We start from the raw sequence: 22,264 nt of genomic DNA, 5'->3' as shown, positions 1-22,264 counted from the left end.
GAGGAAGGCTTTCTAGGGTGAAAGTCAGCAAAATCAGTTTTCAAGTGAAGGGCAGCAGATTTTGAGCTATTTATGGCCTGCAATTTTACCCGCTAGCCATCCAATTCACAGGTCTACGGAAACCACATTGCTTTATGGGCACGGATCTTTTGAAATGAAATAAGATATAGACCTTTTTTTTTCCTGCTTTCTTTTCTCTTCACCTAATCAGAGTTGAAGTGGGAGGTTTTACAGAATTATCCATTTGCTCCTGCTGGAGTTCAGGGTTACAGTTCTCTAATTGGTCTCTGGATGACAGCTTACAAAATCATCTCCTCGTGTAGAGAATGAAAAGTTTGTATCAGCTCAACCAAATTCTTCTCTGCTCTCGAGGCCCAGTTTGACCTTTTCATTCTGTCAACATAGAGAAGAGGGAAAAAAGAAGACATTATTACCAACATGCGTGAACTGATTTATGGCTCTGAGCTGTAGAAGATAAGAAAACTGCATAAATTGATTATGGGTCCAGAATTACCGTCTCACTGGGTTTAGGTGTGTTGTAAACAAATGTAATAAAGCGGTCGACGGGGAATTGAAAGTCAAAACTCAGCACTTAAAACTAATGGTGATTTTATATCCCAGTGCTCTGGAGTAAAGACCAAAAACAATAAAAACACATCTGTGTTCTTGGGCTTTATGAGTGCCTTGTAGTTTTGGAAGAGGTCTGCATTTTATTTTGCATCACGGTGGGCTGTTTTTTTTTTTCTTCTTCTTTTTTTCCTGTGTGTCTCTTCAGCTGTCACTATTCATCTTTTCTTACACGAGAGCGGCTATTTGTCTAACAAGACCCTCTGTGGTTAAAATTTTGAGTGCACTACTCTTCTGTTGACTCTCTGGCTCCTTTTCCCTCCTGTGCTTCTGTTGGGTTTTGTTAGAAGTTTGCTAAGATCTTAGATGATGTGGAATGAAACACCTTCAGAGGCAGAATCCACAAAAGATGCCATGTGTGCTCTCCTCTACTTCCCTGCTGGTACCTTTTTTTTTCGTCTGTGTGTGCGTCTACTTTTTCAGACGTATAGTGTCGGAGCACAGAACTTGCCCAGCTGATACGATCATAAAAAGATTTGACAGCTGACATGCAAAAGCAGAATTCAGACGAGCTTATTTTTGTTTCAAGATTCATTTATTTATTTGTTTTGTCCTTAAAAAGCCCAGAGGTGTATGTGTGGTTTCTACTTTCTTGTGTAGCAACAGCACTTCTGACTTAGAAAACATATTCACATTTAAAAACGTAGATCTCATCATAGGAGTGAAACCTTGCTATGGTGGTAAATCAAAAATCCATTCATAGAAACATGATTGCAGCAGAGGCTCATGAATATATTAATGTCTTTCGCATTGAGAGCCCAAATCGCTGCCTTTCTGTTGTTTTTGTTGTTGTTTGTTTGTTTTTTTGTACAATTTCTTCATATTCATTGTGATAAAGTGGGAGCTGCCTGCCCGTACTGTTTTTCAAGATCTTCCTTCAGCATATTGTTCCCATGAGCCCAGCCCGTATCAAATCACGGCTGATAAAGGAAGCGAAGAATATCACAAAAAAATAAATAAATAAATGCAGGAAATAATCAAGAAAGTCTGTAAAATGGCCACACAAACGATGTAAGAATGGGTTGTTCCGTGATCATGTGCCAGAGGCTATTTGTGGTGCATTACTCTTTTCCTCCCTTCCTTGTCCTTTCACATTTCTATTCCCTCCATCTCCCCCGATTGATCTCATCTACCGTTACCGCGAGCGACAGGGCGATGCTTTTTCTGCTGACTGCTGTCTGTCCAAACACAGACTGTGCTCACTCGTGTTGACTGAAAACGGACACCTTTTTTCAGGGCCCGTCTCGTCCTCGTCATCTTTGCTTCCTGTATTGGCTCCCCATTCGTTCTCCTCGGCTGAGTCGCTGTCACTCTGGGTTCTGTGTGTCTACTGCAAAGTCACAAATAGGTGGAGTGTGTGTGAATTTGGGTAGAGATTCTGTGGCTTCATACAGTTGCTTGTTTGGCGAGTGAGAGAGACAGAGAGAGAAAAAACTGTTACGCCTTGCTGACTCAAGAACATGTAGAGGCACCTCTTGGATTGACAGTCCACCCTCTGTGTGCATACACACATGCTAATAAGCGCTTGTCTATGTAGAGTGTCCAGCTGCTTTCCAACTTTCTGACTGGTTTAATTTTTCCTGTTACTAAAGTTGGACTCCATAACAAGCCGGGCCATCTGCCCCACCTGTCACTATTACTGGATCTGAGTTGTGTTTAGAACGGAGTTAAACTGTAACTTTGATTCATTGCAATGCAGCACATTCATATGCTTTGAATGGAGCTTTCTTCCTGCTGGACCGGCTGATAGGATTTGCTTTATTTTTGCAGCACTTAGAAGACTTTGAATTTTATTATGGTTCAAATAGTTACTGTCAAGATGTCAGTCAAGATGATGCTAACGCTATCAGACTGTTAGCCTAGATTAACCACTTAGACTCTGTTGAAAGGTTACTTAGCACCTGTAATACTGATAAATGACCTTATAGAGTATTTTCATTAATATATTGTTTGGCAAGTAGTGGAGAGTCTAAGGAATTTTGATCGTCAATTTGATGCCCAGCCAAGATTTGTTTATTTTAAAAATCCACATTCAAATAATAGATTTTCATAATTATTTATGTTCTGTTAGCTGCTGCTTGGTTGTTGTGTTTATGGTTTCCCAAACATGTATGTTGCCAACAAGGAAGATGCGGAGTGCCCTCTGATGGGCAAACTATGCGACATCAACTTCAATAAAATGGTTGAAGGGCATTTCTTGTATCTATTGTTTACATTACTTTTGAAATTTTCATGTATTTGACGTTGAAAATGCTTATACTGATAGATCGATAAATTACCACCAATGTACGATAAATCTGATAGGTTGATCAAGAGTTTTCAATCTTGGTACTTTATTAGTCTTCCTTCATGATAGTGATGCACTTATCTCTTTGCAAGAAAACAATTAAGCATACAGTACTTTGCAAAGGTCTTAAGCTATCCTCTTTTTCTTTATATTTTGCTAAGAATGGGAAATAGTGCAGGAGTTTATTGAAACCTGAACGGCATGAACTCTCTTAGGTAGCTTTCATGTAATTAGTAAGGAGTCTTCAGGAATAGTTCTCCGGGCTTCTTGAAGAACATTCAAAGCGCTTCTTTGGAGGTTGTTTGCCTTTGTTTCTGTTCTCTGTCAAGATGCTTCACTGCTTCAGTAATGTTGAGATTTGGGCTCTGGAGAGACCAATGATAAATAAAGCTGTTGCAGTCAGATTCATTGGTCAGTGTTAAGCAGCTTAACAAACAAAAAATAGTCTTCTGAAAATGGTCAGATTCAAGTGTCAGGTATAAGTGAAAATCTTACGTCTTAAGACAAACTTTTAATTAAACCAGGAAAACTATTTCTTAAGACCAATTTCATGAAATTTCACAAAAAAAAAAAAAAAAAAAAACAGGAAATGAGGGGTGATCATGTTTAGAATGATTTACCCAATGCAGACTCAAGGCACAGAATTAAAGAACAGAAAACAAACATTTATTAAGGCCAGGCAGACAGTTCAAAGGCAGGTGAAAACCATAAATCCAAACTGGAGATCCATGAGGGAAAACAGAGGTGTGTAAACAGTAAGATGCAACAAAGCCCTTAGGGTAGACAAAGGCTATAAATACACTCTACATAACTAGGGTAATGGGAAACACTGGGGTACACAGCTGGAACTAATCGGGGGAAACAAGACAAGGGAAGCAAAACTAAATACAGCACACATGAAACAAGACACTATCAAAATAAAACAGGAAGTAACTGAAAATAGGAACATTAACACAGTGAAGGAGACGTAAGAAGACCCGGAGAGTATGGGGGAGGCAGGATAAACTGAAGGAAGAAATGCAATATTAACAAACTATAACCCTGAACAGAAACTAGACAGCAAAACTAATAGCACTCTGTGGCTATAAATAATACATTTATAGTTTAAATAATAAATAATGATACATAATAATATAGTGTAAATAACAAACCCCAACCAGCAAAAGGAATAACACAAAATCTCTGAATAATACATGAAAAGTAAACCAAGAACCAAGATAAAACGAACAACCAACAGAACTAGAAAGTGCAAAATTAAAAAACACTGGCTCTAAAACCCAGGACCATGACACAGCCTGACATGTCTTAAGAAAAATAAGGGCAATTTTCAACTGTGTCTAATTTTTTTCCACTTTCTGCCAGTCTATTTTCATTATAAAGAAATGTGACTGTTGTAAATCAAGGAAATGTGCATACACAGCTTCTTAGCTTAATTACCTACTTTGTGTGGTATGCAGGTTGCGGGTACAAAAGAAGGCTGTAAAACTGACAAAAAATCAGACCTCTGCCTAGATAAAATTAATAGTTTTGGACAAGCAATTCTATGACATGATCCGTTCTTAACAGCCTGCAACACAATGCTTAATGGTCCAGAAGTTATGGCTTCCTCCTCTGCAACCCACTGAGTCAAATTGGACCCTTTGGCCTGCTAGTTCTGGCCCACAGTCTGTATGTTTGACATCTATGTGCTCCAATTATATTCTCTAAAGTACACCCAGTAACAAGAACCTAATATTTTCCAACTATGCTTGTGGAAGAACTGTATACAGTTAATTCCACACATTTCTGGGCACTTTGTTTTTTGTAGTTATTTTAGCCATTTACCAGAACATGAAGCTATAGTTATATGAGTTATTGAGTATGAATATTTGCTTAAAGTGCACATGTTCTCTGTCTTTTAACAGAAATACTGCATGCAGCATTGAAGAGTTATAGCCATTTTTCATTTCAGGCACTTAGATGTAATTGGACAAATTACCATAATCATAAATTAAACTGTTATTTTAATGCTTTATTGACAATTCCTTGCAGGTAATAGCTGCTTAAAGTCTGGGACCCGTTTGACATCACCAAACTATGGATTTGCGATGCTTGATCAGGCCTTTACTTAAGCTGTCTTCAGTTGTTGTTTGTCCTTGCTTCCTTGTGTTTTTGTTTTTCCTTCATTGTAATCGATGCTTGATTGGGTTAAGATGAGTTGATTGACTGGCCTTTGCATAATTGCCCATCATGACCTTTAAAAACCCTTCTGGGTAGTTCTTGCAGTGTTTGTCTGTCTATACCGTGAATCGCTGTCCAGATAACTTTGCTGCACTTGGCTGAATCCAAGCAGAAGTTTTAACTCTCCTCCTCACAGTTTACTCATCTGTTAACATCATCAGTTAACACTAGTGACCCAGAGCCATGATAGACCACACATGCCCACGTATCACACTTTCTTCATTGTGTTTTCTAGGGGTTGTACTATGCCTCCGTTCATGAGCTTTTCCAAGTCCTCTCCATGCTTTTCTCTTTCCTTCAGTCATTTTGCCACAGGCAATCTTTTCATCTGTGCAAAGGAGCCAGTTTCAGAGCTGGTCTGGCTTTTTCAGATGTTTTTTGTCAAACTCTTATCTGGCCTTTCTGTTCCGAAGATTATTATATTCTGAATGGATTTTTCTTTGCTATGGAAAGGATCCTCCTGTCAAGCACCACTATTATCTTCAGTGGAGTTTAGCCTTTCCTGTGGACAAATACAAGTTTATCAGTGAGTGTGTGTATATATGTAAACCTAATTATTATATATTATCCAGTCCTTAAAATCATCTCTTGCCTTTACTGTCACGGCTGCACAGCAGTCGTGTGGTGAATTGAGAAAAGGATCCAAGATGCAGGCACTGACTGGGGTGCGAGTGAATGTTTATTTGCAGAGGTGATAAGGTGACAAAAACAGGAGGAGCAGAGCGGGGAGTAAACCAACCTAAACTGGGGAAAACTAAAGAACTCAACTTAAACCAAACACGCACGGGAGGAGGAACAAAATACACAACGAAAGATGGCAGAGAGACACAGACTGAACTCCAGGTTACACAGAATGACGCAGACGGACATTGCATTAAACAGACAACGCGACAGAGAGCACAGGAAAACACAGGGCTTAAATACACGGGGAGTAATCAGGGAATGGGCCACAGGAGGGAGACACAGCTGGGAGCAATTAGGCTAACGAGACAGGGGAGAGGTAAAACTGAACACACTGACATGAGACATGAACTTTCAGAATAAAACAGGAAACTAACAGACACAGAGAACCAGACAGGACACTGAACTTGACAGGCAGACTCATGAGCAGACACAATAACACCATGGACAGACAGAGGGAACACAGAGAAGTGGGAGCAGGCAGGCAAAGAACAGAAACCTAACAAATGGCAAAATCACAACAGAATACACACTCGGAATGAACAAAAGCATAAGGAAACACAAAACACTGAGTCCTCAGACTCAGGACCATGACATTTACCCAAAACTGATTTCACAGATAGAAGTGTGCAGTCGATAGGGCAGGACTATCTGTAAAAACAATCATCTGATCGAACTTGAACACTCTTTAATTTTGTTTTAATGTATTGAATTTGGCAACAGGACAATAAAAAACAACAACAAAAGTGACAGTAATTGTGATCAAAGCTAAGCAGTGGGAAGAGCAGGCATATTCATTTAAAGAGACCAGCTCGGCCTTATTGATATTGTACAAGTTGCATAAAACAAATTTCAAGTTGCTGTATTTTCCAATTTACATATCCATATCAAAAATGATAAAACCCATAAATAAATAAATCATGAACAACAATAACTCTTAACCTGCGATGCCTTAAAAAAGCTTCATATAGAATCTGATATTTGAAAAGTCCAACTGTTTAACGTATTTGTGAAAAAGGTCCCACATCATGTTAAATTTCTGTCTGAAGGCCCTTGGTTTTTCAAAAAGTAGAGCAGATCCAACACATACTAACAGCTTCTCTTATCCATTGAATATGTAGGGGAGCTATGGGAGATTTTCGCTTAAGTCGTGTTTTACATTTAGGCAGTAAAGTAGCAAAGGCAGTATAAAAAACACAATCCATCAGAGCATTAGGTTCCACTGGTTTTCCAGTGATATTTGATCAGGATCTAAAATTTCTTCACAGAAGTGCTGCAAAACCGTGCAAGATCAAAACATGAACGTGATTTTCCTGGGACTTGACAACACCTGTCACAAGTTAGGTTTGTCTTTATAAAATTGAGAAATGTTAAACTTCGTAATAAATGTAGGCGGTGCATGCTTTTAAATGGAGTTAATCCAAAAAGATGATTTATGTGCATTATGAAGGGCATGTTTTGAAAGATTTCAGGGAAACCAGATGAAAGGAAGGATTCTGAGAATAAATACAGTATATGAAATCATTCCTTTCTAGTTCAAGTATCGAAAACCTGGACACTAAGGGAATGTTTTGCTCATAAAGCTACAGATTTGTAAATATCTAAAAGAAATTATGTTTAGGTTATCCAACTTTATCAGACAACTGATGGAAAGGGGCAAACGTTTTATTAATATAAAGATATTTAAATGAGGTTGGGCCAAGTTTGAAATGATTCATCTGTTAAATATGGACGAAAGACATGATTTACAGTTACAGGAGCAGATATTGAATATGTTCGGCTATGAAAACTGTGCTTGGATTGCCTCCAGATTCCCAGCCTTATTATACTAAAGACAATAATGTCTTTATTATACTCAGAAGAGGAACTTTTCATGGAGTGAGCTGAGGCTGACAGAGATACCAACTGACGAGAAGCAGCTTCCATTGTAAGCCAAACTGATGACAGCCAAAATGAGTCAGATTGCAATCAGAATTGAGTTATTCTTAAATTATTAGTCCAATAATAAAATTTAATATTTGGTAAACCCATAACTCCCAATTTTTTAAAACTGTTTGTAAAAATTGCTGTCTAACCTGTGGTGTGTTTTTATTTCAAATGGAGTCCTTGATAACAGATCACGAAATGCTCAAAATACAGTATTTATGTGCATTTATACTTTATTTTCCTTTTTGGTTAGTGAGGAAGAATAGTCCTGGCAGGCGTAAGACAGCTAAAGTAGAGGGGTTCCTTTGACACCTTTCTCTGTGATTGCTCCAACTGTATCTTGGTAATCCTGTGTTTCACACTTTATTTCCTCTTCACTGGTTAGAAAAGTAGTCTTTGAAATGTTATTGTTAAAGGAAAAAGCTTCGGGGGGTGTCTATTCCTGACCCGTATGCAGGAAAATCGGTCAAGTATCCATGTTGATATTGATGTGCATTTTCCCCAGAGCACTGTAAGAAATGACTGTTGACTGGCCACTCTGCTCTCTTGCCTCTAATTCCTTCTTGCTGCAGATGACTGAAGTTTGAAAGGGATAAAGTTTCATATCCCTGTCCTAAACCTAAAACGATCCAATTAAGGACATAAACTGCAGCAGATTGACCCACTGTGCCACCGCGTCCGCACGTACCAGTACAAATTGACACATAAACACCAACACGCTGCACGACTGAGCTGGATCATAGAGGTCAATTACATGTCCTGCTGTCAAAACATGAATCAGACAGTGCTGATGAATCTTGACGTGTGCATCATCTGCTCGCTTGCACAGACTTGGCCATGTTTGTCAGAATGGACTGGTCTGACGGCTGTCATGCTAATGAAAAAAGAACACAGCCTGTAGCCATTTTATTCCTCTGAGATAAACTGTAATGTCCTGGCTACTGCAACAGAAACATCCTTGGTCCGATTACACTCTTTCCTCCTCCTTTCCCCCCCTTTCACTCTGTGTTTTCCTCCGTATCATCCTTTCTTCATCTTTTCCTGTGTGTATTCGCTTTCTCTGTGCATCCCTTCTCTCTGTGTTGCTGCTTGTTTGTCAGATGATGTATAGCAGGTGTAGCAGCAGTACGGCCATAGTTGGACCTTGGAGGATTCTAAATAACACCCTCTCTCGCTCTCTCTGTTCTCTCACTTTCTCCCTCCCAAACGCATACACAGGATCATCTGTGGGCTCTATGTCTGGGTGTACAGTAGTGGATGTAGCAGTGTTTGAGGTCTGTAGTTGGGATCAGAGTGTGGCTTTATTGAATAATCCACTGACCCGGCCATCGATCTTTACATCTCTCTCTCCTTTCCTTTTTTTCCATTTCACTCTGCTTCTTCTCCTCAGCAGGACTGCAGTATCAGTCATCTTTTAGAAAGCAGCCCTGTCCGTGCTGTTCTCCCTGTCACAATGATAAACTGCTTTTTACCAAATGCAGAGCATAGAATAAGTTTGGCCTGAGATAATGCAAATTTATAGATCAATGGGATCAAATGGTTTTGAGCAGATGGAGTTTGCTAATTTAAAGTTTTGAATTTTATCTGTCTTCTTCTTTCCAGGGACTTGGCAGTGATTGTGGCATCCATTGCCTACAACACCTGGTTCACCAAGCTGTACTGCAAAGACATGCGCATAGTAAATATCTTTTTTTTTAATCTCCCTCACTTATGAACTGTCTCCCCAGATGTAGACAAACAATGTTTGTAAATGTAAATGTTTGCTCTCTTGTGTTGTCTATTGATTTATTATTTTATTAAATCAGCTTGTCTCTTTGGCGTTTTTAGAAAATTATCATTTCTTTGTGTTTCTCAAAACACTTAATAGTTACCATGCTAACACTAAACTGTCGGAGCATTACGGCTACCGTAGTCAGGAGCTTCCTGGAGTGATCTGAGTCCTAAACTCCATCTGTTTCAGGTCCCAAAGTCAAACGAACACTGGGGCGTCAGTGAGAGTTAAAAACTGTCCTTCATCTTTAATAAAATGATCAGCGTTGCTGCTTTACCAGGTGTAACAATTAAGTTTAACATCCTGGCATCATGAAAACAGAATCTATTAAATTTAACGGAGTTAGAAGTTAGCAGGAAGTTAGCTCGCTAGTTTGCACCTAAACATGATATACCATGTTCTGACTGAGAGATTTCTGAAAAAATTAAAACGTACAGCTCTGCTATCACTTCCAACATAAATGAAGACAGGAAACTAAACAGTAGTGACATTTGTAGGGTTACTGAAGTTGGACTAGCTGGTATATAACATTGTGCTACGTGATCGCTAGCGACACAGCTATGTTAGCATAACATAAACACAGTGATGCTGGAGGATGAATGCTAATTTTTTCCACTCGATAAAAGTTAACGTGAAGGTTCCCGATGGTTAGGGACAAATACAATCGCGTGGCAGGATGCTGTAAACCGACCAAACGTCAGTTAGGAGAACAACTGAGATAATCCATCCACAATACGAGGTTAGTCATTAATATACTGCAACAACATGGGAATAGAGTGGCTGTGAGAGAATTAAACATTAATGAATCAGTGGTAGGGAAGTGGAGGAAGTAAGAAGAATGAGCTGAGTAAAGTTTGACTTATCTGACTGTTTTGTTTCGCTTAATGCGCCTTATAATGCGATGTGTCTTATGGTCCAAAGAATATGGTAATTTATTGAAACTTTATCATAGAGTTAACTCTTATTTTTAGTCTCAACAAAAATGAAATGGTAATTATACTCATTATAATTAAGACACTGATTGATTTTGTGCCTATTCGAAGGCATTGTGTGTAAAACCAAAGATAAGATATGATTTGAAGTTCATTTAAAGATTTTTTTCTAACATCAGTCTATAGACTTCTTCTTTAAAAGCAGATACAGGGCAGATACAGCACCTTATTTCCATTGTGCACTGGGTGGATTTACAGCTTGTTTTTTTTTTTTTTTTGAAAAAATAAATGAGTCGATCCTGGTTTTGGATCATTAGACAAATAGTAATTTGTAGAATAGAGCATCAAGGTTTTTAGGAAACTATCATGGGCTTTTTTTTCTATTTATGTACTTAATCTTTTATAGGCACAACAATAAAATAGATGCAAAAAATAAATAAATAAGTTGTAGATTATTTTGTTACAGCCCTGCTTGTAGTTCACTTTTTCTGTCCTCCACTGCGGCTCGACACCACCACGTTCCACATGTGCTGTGTGTTTTTTCTGCAGGGGTCAGAGGTGGTGGACCAGGTTCTACACACAATCAGCAAGTCCAACAGTCTGGAGGAGCTCACTCTGGAGAATGCGGGACTCAAATCGTAGGTTTCCTATTTCCTGACATCATCATCAGCCCTACACTCGCCTCTCTTAATCTAATTTCCTCTCCTTTTCTTCTCCTTGCCCCTTCACCTCTTCTCTTTTATCCTTTTGCACTCTCCAATCTTTTCTCACTCTTTCTCCTCCTTTGTCTCCTCTCTTTTCACTTACACAAGCCTTGTCTCACCTCTCCACCTAAGCTCACCTCACCTCTCCACTTCTCCTCCCCTCCCCTGCTGTCTCTCGCCTCTCTTAACCTCCACTCTTTCATCCAATAAAGCTCAAATAAAGCCTCCCCACCTATCTGCTTGTAGCAGGTGTATTGTTTCTCCATTGAAATAGATGTGAAATTTTGGGCTTCATCTGGCAAGACATTCCACCTTCTATGTATGGCTTGTATCATTTAGCAGAGCAGTTTTCTTATTTAGTATTAATTGAGATGAATTGGCTGCCCGAGGGCACGATGATTTACTGCAGCATATTGATGGAGTTTTTATACTTCCCCTGTGTTAAATCACTTCCAATAGAAAGGGTCATTTTTGTTGGAGGTGCTCTACAAGCACTATGCCAAAAGCTCTTACCTTCAACAAGAGAATAATAGACTTCAATACAATACAATATGTTAAGATACTCAAATAGTATATGATTTAAGGCGCCTATACTGACAAATATAGTTTCTGATGTGGAATTTCAACACAGATTTCCGGCACAAATATAAAATGTCACTTTTCACTTGATTGTTTACTTCAAACATTAAAGGAGATCGAGTAATCCTGACTACATGAATGCTTGGAGATTTGTCTTGAAATAAATAGCAATTCTGCCCAAATAAAACTTTGGGAACAACATTGAATGTAAATGTTTTTTGTCTATTTTACCTTTTAGATCTTTGGGAACTCTACCTGTGAGATATATGTTTTGGTAACTGGTAAATCTTCTGCTGAAATTGTTGTGTCTACAATCAGAAATTAAGAGATGTACCTGCGAGCGGGATTTATAACAATACAGCTAATTTGGGACCCAGTCAAACTCCAGAAGTCAAACTAACTTGGAAACTTGCCTTGCTTTCAGGGCTGTAGGAGACATCTTGTTCCAAGTAGTTAAACTTCCACTAATGAATATGTATATATATATATATATATATTAGGATATTCCTGTGGGGTTTATAAATCTGCTACTGTATAATTAATTTGTTCTGCCATTGTGTACATATTGTTCTGTGGATGAGCAATATGTGCAGAAGTGTTGGGAAGCAGTGGACATTGATAAACATTAGCTTTCATTCTGAGTGGTGTTTGTAGCCGACAGACAAAAGTAAGTCAATTATTCACAGTCCTTGTTTCTCTCCAGAGGGAAATGTTTGACTCTTTACAAGTTAGATGGAGCAAGTTTACTAGCTAACTTTGCTTGGCTGTAATCTGGGTTGGTTGTTCATGTTCATCAGAGTTTTGTTCAAACTAGCCTTGGTCAGCTGAGAATAAGCTGCCAATTGGCTAAAAGACAGAATAAGTTGTACTAGTGCATCTCAAAAATAGAAAATCTTGAAATTTTCTTGAAAATTTCTGTTTTTTTAAAAGATCAACTTATATAAATTCCATAATCTTTAGATGTAAACTGACTATTTCAAGCATTTTTGTTTTAATTTTGAGCTCAATATTTATGAAAATCAGAAATCCAGTATCACATATTATAACAATATTTGTTATAAAAGATGATTTAAATATAGAAATGTCCAGCTTGCTGTGTGATTGGGGCTCTTTTACCAGCAATTACTGCATCAGTTCTGTGCGACATGCAGGCCATCAGCTTGTGCCACTGCTGAGGCGTTATTGAAGACCAGCTTGCTTTGATAGCCGGTGCTTCTCATCTTCTTCTTAATAATACCCCAATAGATTCCCTGTGGGATTTAGGTCAGGAGGGTTGTCTGGCCAATCGAGCACAGCAGTATCACAGTCAGCAAATCATTTGGTAGTAGTTATATGGCACTGTAGTCAGGCAGGTACTGTCCAGTCCTGCTGGAAAAGGAAATCAGCATCTCCATAAAGCTGATGGAGATGCTGGATGGAAGCATAAAGTGTCCTGAAGGCTTTTGGTAGACCAGTGAACCAATCTTCAGCAACTCCAGCAGATGACGTGGCACTCCATATTGTCAGACTTTACAAACTTGTGGCTCTCCACTCTTCCTCTTTCTCAAAACTCTAGAAAATTAATTTTCAATAGAAATGAAACCTCTTTTTCATCTGAAGAGAAGACTTTGGACCACTGAGCACGAGCCGAGTTTTTCTCCTTATCCCAGGTAAGATGCTTCTGACATAGCCTCTGGTTCAGGAGTGAAACGATATGAGGACTACGACAGATTTGTAGCTCCTTTCTTAAAGACGTCTGTGGGCGGTGACTTTTGATGCTCTGACAGCAGCCGCAGTTCACTTGCAGCACGGCTCTCCTGTGTTCTCGCCTTTTCTTGACAGTTCTCTCAAGACTGTTTATGCACTTTTTCCTGCCACACTTTTCCCTCCCAGTCAACTTTCCATGCATACTGTTCGACACAGACCTCTGCACACAGACAGCCTTTTCAGCATTGAGCTTCCATGGCCTACTCTCCTGAAGGATGTTGATGATCTGGAAAACTATCAAGTCAGCAGTCGTCCCCATGATTGCAGCTAAGTGTGCTGAGCTAAACCAAAAGATGCATGTTTATATGTTTTGAACCATATTTTACTTAAGCTTGAAATGACATATTCTAATAATTTGAGATGCTGGACTTCTGAATTTGATTAACTATGAGACCCAATTGTCAAAATGAAAACAAAAATGGCCTGAAATGTGATGAATTTGAAATATTAGAAAGTTTACCTGATTTAATTACATTACCTTTTTTGAAGCATGTGCAAAAGCAATGCTAGCTTAATTTAAAAAAATCTAAAGTACCTTTATCAATTAATTGGTACGTTTAAGCAAAACACTGGAATTATTGTAAAGTGCTTTGAGGTAAGACAGGAGATTTGTTTCGTCAGTATCTGAGATCGGTATTGAAGTTTCAATTTTGCAGAAATAAAACTTTTCTTTTTAATGTTGTCCACAGGGATTTTCCACAGAAGATGGCATCTGCGTTATCAGAGAACCCAGCCTCTGTGATTCACTCTCTCAACCTGGCTCATAACACACTAGACAACCAAGGTACCAACCTGGACTCTATGAACTCTTCTTCACTCCTCCCGCTGTCTCTCTCAGGGCAACTTTGATTGTTTTTTTTGGGGGGGGTTTCTGCCCCATGTTATTACTTCACAGCTTTTGTTTGCTTTCAAAGAATTCAGAATCAATCCCTGTCCTCACAGAACCTTTTATTTTCTTTTATGTCTGTTTTTTCTCATTTTTTTCTTTCATATATTTCAAGCTGTATGTTTTGATTGGTCTTTCACTGTGGAGAAATCCTTTATTTTTCTGGTCTCACCGCTCGCCACACAATCCGAACCTCTTAGACCTTTCTGCACACACACACACACACACACACACACACACACACTTTTTCTTTTAGTCTGTCTTTATCTCAAGTTTAGTCTCAAGTAATGTCAGGCAAGTCAGAGTCGAGTCTCAAGTCACTGGTGTAAAAGTCCGAGTCAAGTCACAAGTCTGAAACTTTGAATTTCAAGTCCTTTCGAGTCTTTAAAAAAAAAAATAATAATAATAATAATAATAATAATGAAAAAAGCATGTTGCAGTTATATGCTAAATGTAAATATTAGACCATGTAATTTTTAAATCTGTGTTTTTCTCAACACATGACAAAATAGTGAACTTAGAAAATATACACAAATTGTGAAATTGCACCTCTTTAAAATACAGCTCAATTAAACCTAGCTCCAAGAATAATTTTCACTGACAGTTCTGAGATAAGCTGCATGTTATTCTTGGATGCGGTTGTAGGACCGGTGTCGTGCCAAAGTAGGTATCCCCGACAGAATTTGTTTCCCCTGTGCTGGGAGCACGCAGGAAGTACTGATGTTTTCATTTTGTGAAAAATTAGTATCGTTACATTACCATTCAGTTTGAGGGTTACAACAGAAAATTATATATTTATTGCTCACGGGGTATCAGATGGGATTATTTTAATAAACCATAAACATTTTGGCTAATAACTATTTTTATTCTCCTGTAACTTTATTATATAAAGAGCTAAATCCTCCAAAGTTTCAGGAGAAATGCGTCATAATAAGAAGTGTTTGTGAACGAAAAATCAGCAATGTGGGATACTGTTTGTCCGTGATTTACACAGGGGGAACAAATTGTGGCAGGACCAGCCTGATATTATTTGTACCCCACTATAACTTCGTTGTATAAAGAGCTAAAATCTCAAAAATGTCAGGAGTAGTTAGTCATTATAAGAAGTGTTTGTAAACTAAAAATCAACAATGCGGGATACTGTTTGTCCGTGATTTGGACAGTCCAGCGTGTGCTCCCGACGCAGGGGAAACAAATTCTGTCGGGGATACCTAGTTTGGCACGATAGTAACTTCAGGTCACTGCAACAAGCCCAGGTACAGTTTACCGACGGATGGGTACAGGACCTTGAAATGCACCGTGTAGAACGAAAGACCATCGTACGTATCATAAGTTTACCAGTCTCACAAATCGTCGTCATAAATACACATTCGTTAACCGTTTATTAATAGGACCTTTGAGCTCAACGGTAATTAATTAGTAGTGGAAATAATTTCTGGTAGCATCACAGAAATGTAGCAGTGACAATAATATTGTATGCTGTAATCGTACTGGACAATTAGTGATACAAAACAACTGTTTTATCCTGTGAATAAAAGTATATGTTTTTGTCAATGTACCATAATAACAGAAGCGAAACGCAATATTGTGTCAGGACAATTCACTATTTATGCACAATAAATAAAGGAGCATAGCGCAACAATTTCTGTTCAGCGTCAGACTTGCTTGTAACCTATATCACCAATTATGTTAAGAAAAATGACGCATTAACTACAACAGCAGACTGACCTGTGTGGAAATGCTTGGAGCAGACTAACCTGTGAGCTGGAGTGTTCTGGGACGTTATATTTGGTCTTTGAATGGCTGCAATCCAGGCCACCCGTCGCCTCTTTGTTACTTCGGAAACATGGCTCGAACAATTTCTCTTCAACGACGTAATCCGATAACAACCGATCTCTTTACCCGTCGGCTTCCCGTGGCTGTCATGCGACCGGCTATTGCAGTTAATAATACAACAGCTTCTTGCCATTTTTGTGTTTCTTTTTTATCGCTGTGATTTCAATTGAAAGCCTGCGTGCGCTAGTACCTCTTGCCACGAGTTCCCAGAATCCTTTGCGGTTTTACCCCTGAATGACGTCACATTTTCAATCTCTATATAATATGCATGTTAAATTTTATATTTGGGGTGAAATATCAAGTCTTTTCAAGTAAACCGGTTCAAGTCCAATTCAAGTCCCAAGTCACTGGTGTAAAAGTCCAAGTCAAGTCACAAGTCTTAGAACATTTTTTCAAGTCAAGTCTAAAGTCATAAAATTAATGACTCGAGTCTGACTCGAGTCCAAGTCATGTGACTCGAGTCCACACCTCTGACACACACACTTTGCCACTTTGTGATCTGTCTCTGCAAGTGAAAAATAAACACGCACAATTCTATGGCGTTATTTTGGTGCCACTATTCTGAGCGCACATAAAAACATTGCAGGTGCAAGTGTTGCATTTTGAGGAGAAATTTATTTTGAGCAAAAAAAAGCCAAATTTGAGTGAACAAAATTTATTGCTGCATGCAAAAAATGTATTTCAGTGTTTGCCATTATCCACACACACACACACACACACACACACACACACACACACACACACACACACACACACACACACACACACACAATAGCAGCCCCTCTCGCTCAGTTTTTGCACTTGCGCTCGCTCGCATTGTGTTGCTCGCGCTCTCAACATTTCTGCCCGTGCGCGCTCAACTCTCTCTGTACACCGTTATATTTGTGCCACAAAACCAGCCAATCACAGACTTGGATGCAAAAAAAATCTGATTGGCTGTTTTGGTCTCCAATCAGCTCGAAATGACGAAATGCAATATCCCAGAATCCATTTCGTCCAAAACTCAAACGAGGCAGTGGCGGAGGACCACAGAGTGGCGGAGTTTAAAATATTACTCTTTCTGGGTCACAAAATAAACTTTTAAGATATTTTCATGCGAGAATGGTGCTGTGTAACCTTCAAATATTTGCTCAATTTATCAAGACATCACATATTTGCATAAGTGCTCTAACGTTTTCAGAGATGCCTGTTACCCACCAGCTGGTCACTCGGGTTAAACATAATATATAAGGCTGAACTGACAAAAAATCACCGACTACACCACCAGGTATTATAGGAAAAACCATAAAGCCTTTGAACTAAAACAAACGCTGTTGTGACAGTGATGTACACTGTCTTGTTGGTATATATGTATGATTTGTAACACCTTCATGTTTCCCTCTCACCACATATATCATACCACCGATATCATGGCCAGCAGCTTTTACAGCTGTGGCTCCAGCAAACTTCAGCTGATACTAGAAAGTAATATTAAATAAATTCTAACAACAGCTGATCAAGCTTGAACGTGCTGCTGTTGTTTAGCGCGACATCCGCTGATTTCCTCTTTCTGGCGCAAAGTGGGCGATAAACAAACAAGACGATCAGCTGATCATTGATCAGTTTCATGATTGAAGTAGCAACAGGAGAGGGTGGGGAGAGAATGAGAGAAGAAGGGGCAGCTTGTGTCTTTTTCATTGTAGCTGAAGTCAGGGATGAATCGCGTTCCTTTTCCCCTCAATACGGATGTATTGTAATTGGTCCAGCCCAGAGTTGATCATGACCAACTGGCTAATCCACCACCTTTCATTGTTTATACTGTTACAAAGACAAACAAACAAACATAAAAATGAAAAATCACCATCGGCCCACCAGGCAAATGTCCGGTATGCGGTCAGCTGGTGGGTAACAGGCATCTCCGAAAACGTTAGAGCACTTATGCAAATATGTGATGTCTTGATGAATCAAGCAGATATTTGAAGGTTACACAACACCATTTTCGCATGAAAATATCTTAAAAGTTTATTTTGTGACCCAGAAAGAGTAATATTTTAAACTCCGCCACTCTGTGTTCCTCCGCCACTGCCTCGTTTGAGTTTTGGACGAAATGGATTCTGGGATATTACATTTCGTCATTTCGAGCTGATTGGAGACCAAAACAGCCAATCAGATTTTTTTGCATCCAAGTCTGTGATTGTGCTGGTTTTGTGGCACAAATATAACGGTGTACAGAAAGAGTTGAGCGCGCACGGGCAGAAATGTTGAGAGCGCAAGCAACACATTGCGAGCGAGCGCAAGTGCAAAAACTGAGCGAGAGGGGCTGCTATTGTGTATGTGTGTGTGGATAATAGCAAACACTGAAATACATTTTTTGCACGCAAAATTCATTTGCACGCAGCAATGAATTTTGTTCATTTGAGCAAAGAAATTTGGCTTTTCTTTGCTCAAAATAAATTTCTCCTCAAAATGCAACACTTGCACCTGCAATTTTTTTTATGTGCACACAGAATAGTGGCACAAAAATAACGCCATACAATTCAGGCAGCCTGAAGTGTGTGTGCAGAGTCAGACCTTACATGCATGCAAACGCCACTTATTAGCTCATTTCTGTCCTCACGTCTGACACTTGTCACTTCTACTCACCTCACAAGTGAAAAGTGTCGGGGGGGGGGCCCACATACTTACTTTATTGTGATTGGAGCTGTAAAATGACTGCAACCTTATCACAATACAGCAAAGGATGACCTTCAGTCTGTGTGTGCGGTTGCCTAAAGTAAAACTTCTCTAAATACAAATAAACAAAAAAAAAAAAAAAGGATGCGAGGGAGACACGAACTAGGAGACAACTTTTGGCATTTCAATGAATTCCATTTTTAATAAAAGCAAAGCCTTTCATATTATCTCCATGGCTGCAGTATATTTAATGAAACTGCTGAGCTGAAACTCTTTTGTTATATACCGTAAGCTCCTTTTTGTACAAGGTGCTCATGTGGATTAGTCACTGCAATATGTTTAAAAATTAAGGCTGTAAATTATGTCAGTTGGGTTTTTATTTATTATTTATTTTTAGAATTACAAGGACATGGTTTGGAGAGTACATACATAAGGGAGTCTGTTACATGGCCAAACTATATATAAGCTCTGTGAGGGCATATAGATGCAGGGATGTACTGTAAGCAAGCCTTTTAAGATTTATGCCCCTACTGAAAAAATGATTCAAAGAAAGCATGAAATACCAACGCTGAGATTGAAACTGTGGAGAAGAATGTGAAGAATGTGCTCCTTTTGAAATCGATGCCAGCGACAGTGAAATTTTTACCAATGTGATGTACTTTTTGTAAAATAGGACTGTGTGAGCATTATTGAAAGTCTGACCTGAGCAGAATACAGTGGTGCTGAAATGAGTAAGAATGTTCCCGGTCCACATGACCATCTTGATGTGTCACTTTCTCTGGGTTCAAACATTGTTGGAAACATTTGCGATTTGCAGTAGAAGCAGGAGTTTTGCAGACATGCGACTGATATTTTATTTACATCTTCTCATGCAAATGGAAAATATGATGATGAATGGTTTAGCCGATTTTGAAGCTTAAATATGCAAAAAAAAAACCAACCCTCAACTTTAGTGTTAATCTCCAGGTACGTACCTTTCTTTCTCTCATTTTAAGAGCAATTTCCTGTTAATATACCCAAAATTTGTGATGGTGTTCTCTCATTTTCCCAATATGAATATTTGAAATACTAATATTCATCTAAAGCAGCCAGCATTGTTAATAACTTGTAATATTTCTCAATTTTGCTGGTTTTAAGTTAAAGGGTCTAAATTAAATAATGCATATTTTGCAAATTGTAGATTTAGGCCTGCAAATCTGCTGTCAGAGACTGGACATTCAGATATTTGAGTGACTTCAAGGATTCATTCTTCTCAGAGTCCATAGTTACAGAGTCATAGTACCAGATATTTACCATAACAATAACCCATCTCAAGTAGTTTTCTATGTAATTTCCTTCTAATACGGCCTCTAAACAAGTTATACTAAAAGATATGTGAAAACACCCCTACCTTCATTCATTGAAATATTTTTTTCCGGGTGGTCAGTGTGCAGGTGATCACATGCCACATGGCCAGTGTGCAGCAGCAGCCCAGTTTGAATCCCACTTGCAGCCCTTCACTGCTCCACTATCATATCCAATCTAAACCGGTCACATGTGAGACATTTGGTGAACTGACATGGAATGACCAAAATGTTATTTAATATAGGCTAACATTTCAGATCAATTGCTTTGTATTTTCTCATTTAACCTGCAAAAAATATGTATCAGTTCTCCATCACCATTTTCCAGAGCCCAACATAGTATCTACAAGTTGCTTAACCATTTCATAATTCACTGTTAATGAGCAAGTCTGTTGGCATTTTTGTGATTTGTCACTGAACTGCTCATTTAATGTCTTTGGTGTAGATAGATCAATATATATTCTCTTATGTTTAAGTGATGACTTGACTTTTCTCTCTGTCTTCCCCCACCCCTCCTCCTACCAGGAGTTTCCAACCTTATTCAACAGGTGTGTCGCCTTAACAAGGGCCTGCGTCTCCTCAACCTCTCCAAGACTTCACTTTCCTCAAAGGGTAAGTGTGCAGCAATTAGACACAGCAGCCCCTAGTGGCTGACTGTGTGACAAACACAGATTTTTATCATTGTGAGTTCATATTACATTACACAAAGCAGTACAAAACACTGTGTCTTGCTCAAAGACAGCTTGGAAATTGTCTGTAAAAGCTAGCTGTAAGCCAGGTTCACAATGGTGGCCTGCTGCTCTAAATGCAGTTGCATTTGAGCGGACAATTGCTCAAACAGAAATGCAGACCAGTAAATGTCCCACGTGAATCAATCCAACAAATAATAATCAGGTCAAAACTGAAAGTGGTCGATTATTTATATAAAAAAAGTATTCTCCATGAAATCCTGTGTATTAGCAGAGTGTCCCAGTTTTATTGCTTTTATCCCAAACAATATATTAAACAGTATTAAAGCAGATTCAAAAGGATAATGTTAATACAGATGTAATTCCATATGCTTATAGCTTATTCTTTGATGATTGTTGCAAATTACAAGTAATTCCTGATCTTAAATGGCATTATGGGTAATGATTATCTGATTTAGCTCATATAATGGACATTTCTGTCGTTACAGAGAACAGTATTATTATACTACTTGAAAAACACACAATGTTGTAACAACAATAAAATTTTAAAAAATGAATTAAATTATTAAATACCAAAAGTACTACAAAAAAGCTAATGGCCAAACAGGCTAATCTTTACAAGCTAATGTGACGTCAGGGGTAAAGCTAGCTGGTGAGATACAGCTACAGCTTTCCTGAGGGATTAAACTAACCCAACCCATTTCAATGAAAAAGATCTATTTTTTTGATCCAAGATTCAATTTGTTATCAAGTAGTGAAATGCCAGGAAAGCAAGGAAACCAAACTCTGGCTAAAGCTAACTAGCTAACTAGCATATTTGGAATGTAACAGTCATTTGAGTTCGATTAATGAGACTTGTTATCTTGGTTTTGCCTGTAAGTCTTATTTTTAAATGTGCTAAATGATTAATATGTTTAATGTAGTCACTGTACTTGCTTGACAATACATGTATACTCATATAAATATATTTTCTGTTCTTTAGCTTGCAAGTTCTCCCCCCTCTCAAATCTTCTGCTTGTGCATTTACTGCTCTGCTCATTTTCAATGCAGAATAGGCAAGGAGATCCCTAATTTAACGGCATAGCTAAATGCAAACTTCATGCTACAGATAGTGACCTTGACTGCTTTTGTATGTTATGAATGGGAAGACCACACTAGGTGCCGTTTTAAAAGCCACTGGGTTGAAACAGTGATTTGGGAGAATGCAACGATGATACTGACCTTGAATGTTGGGTGTTGGTAGGTGGGTTTGACTTTGCAGGGGCTGAGCACTTTTTGTTGAATATTTATAGATCTCTCTCGCTCCCCCTCCTTCCTTCTGTCTCTAAAACACCTATGCCAAGCAAAGCCCGTATGCACACTTATGCTATAAACACATGCTTACG

The 22,264-nt window shown here is 38.6% G+C and overlaps 1 protein-coding gene across 4 annotated transcripts in view; it reads left to right on the top strand.

Moving 5' to 3' along the window:
- Positions 1-22,264, top strand: part of carmil3 (capping protein regulator and myosin 1 linker 3) — a 96,011-nt gene that overhangs the window by 23,317 nt on the left and 50,430 nt on the right. For all 4 annotated transcript variants that reach the window (XM_040044904.1, XM_040044903.1, XM_040044905.1 and 1 more), the window contains exons 9-12: positions 9,344-9,419; positions 10,994-11,082; positions 14,163-14,257; positions 20,716-20,802. In XM_040044904.1, coding sequence (XP_039900838.1) covers positions 9,344-9,419; positions 10,994-11,082; positions 14,163-14,257; positions 20,716-20,802 — 347 coding nt within the window. The remainder of the gene's footprint in view (positions 1-9,343; positions 9,420-10,993; positions 11,083-14,162; positions 14,258-20,715; positions 20,803-22,264) is intronic.

This window comes from Simochromis diagramma, unplaced genomic scaffold (genome assembly GCF_900408965.1).
Source record: "Simochromis diagramma unplaced genomic scaffold, fSimDia1.1 OVJJ01000663.1, whole genome shotgun sequence".
Classification (NCBI taxonomy): domain Eukaryota; kingdom Metazoa; phylum Chordata; class Actinopteri; order Cichliformes; family Cichlidae; genus Simochromis; species Simochromis diagramma.
This window is presented reverse-complemented; position numbering and strand designations above follow the sequence as displayed.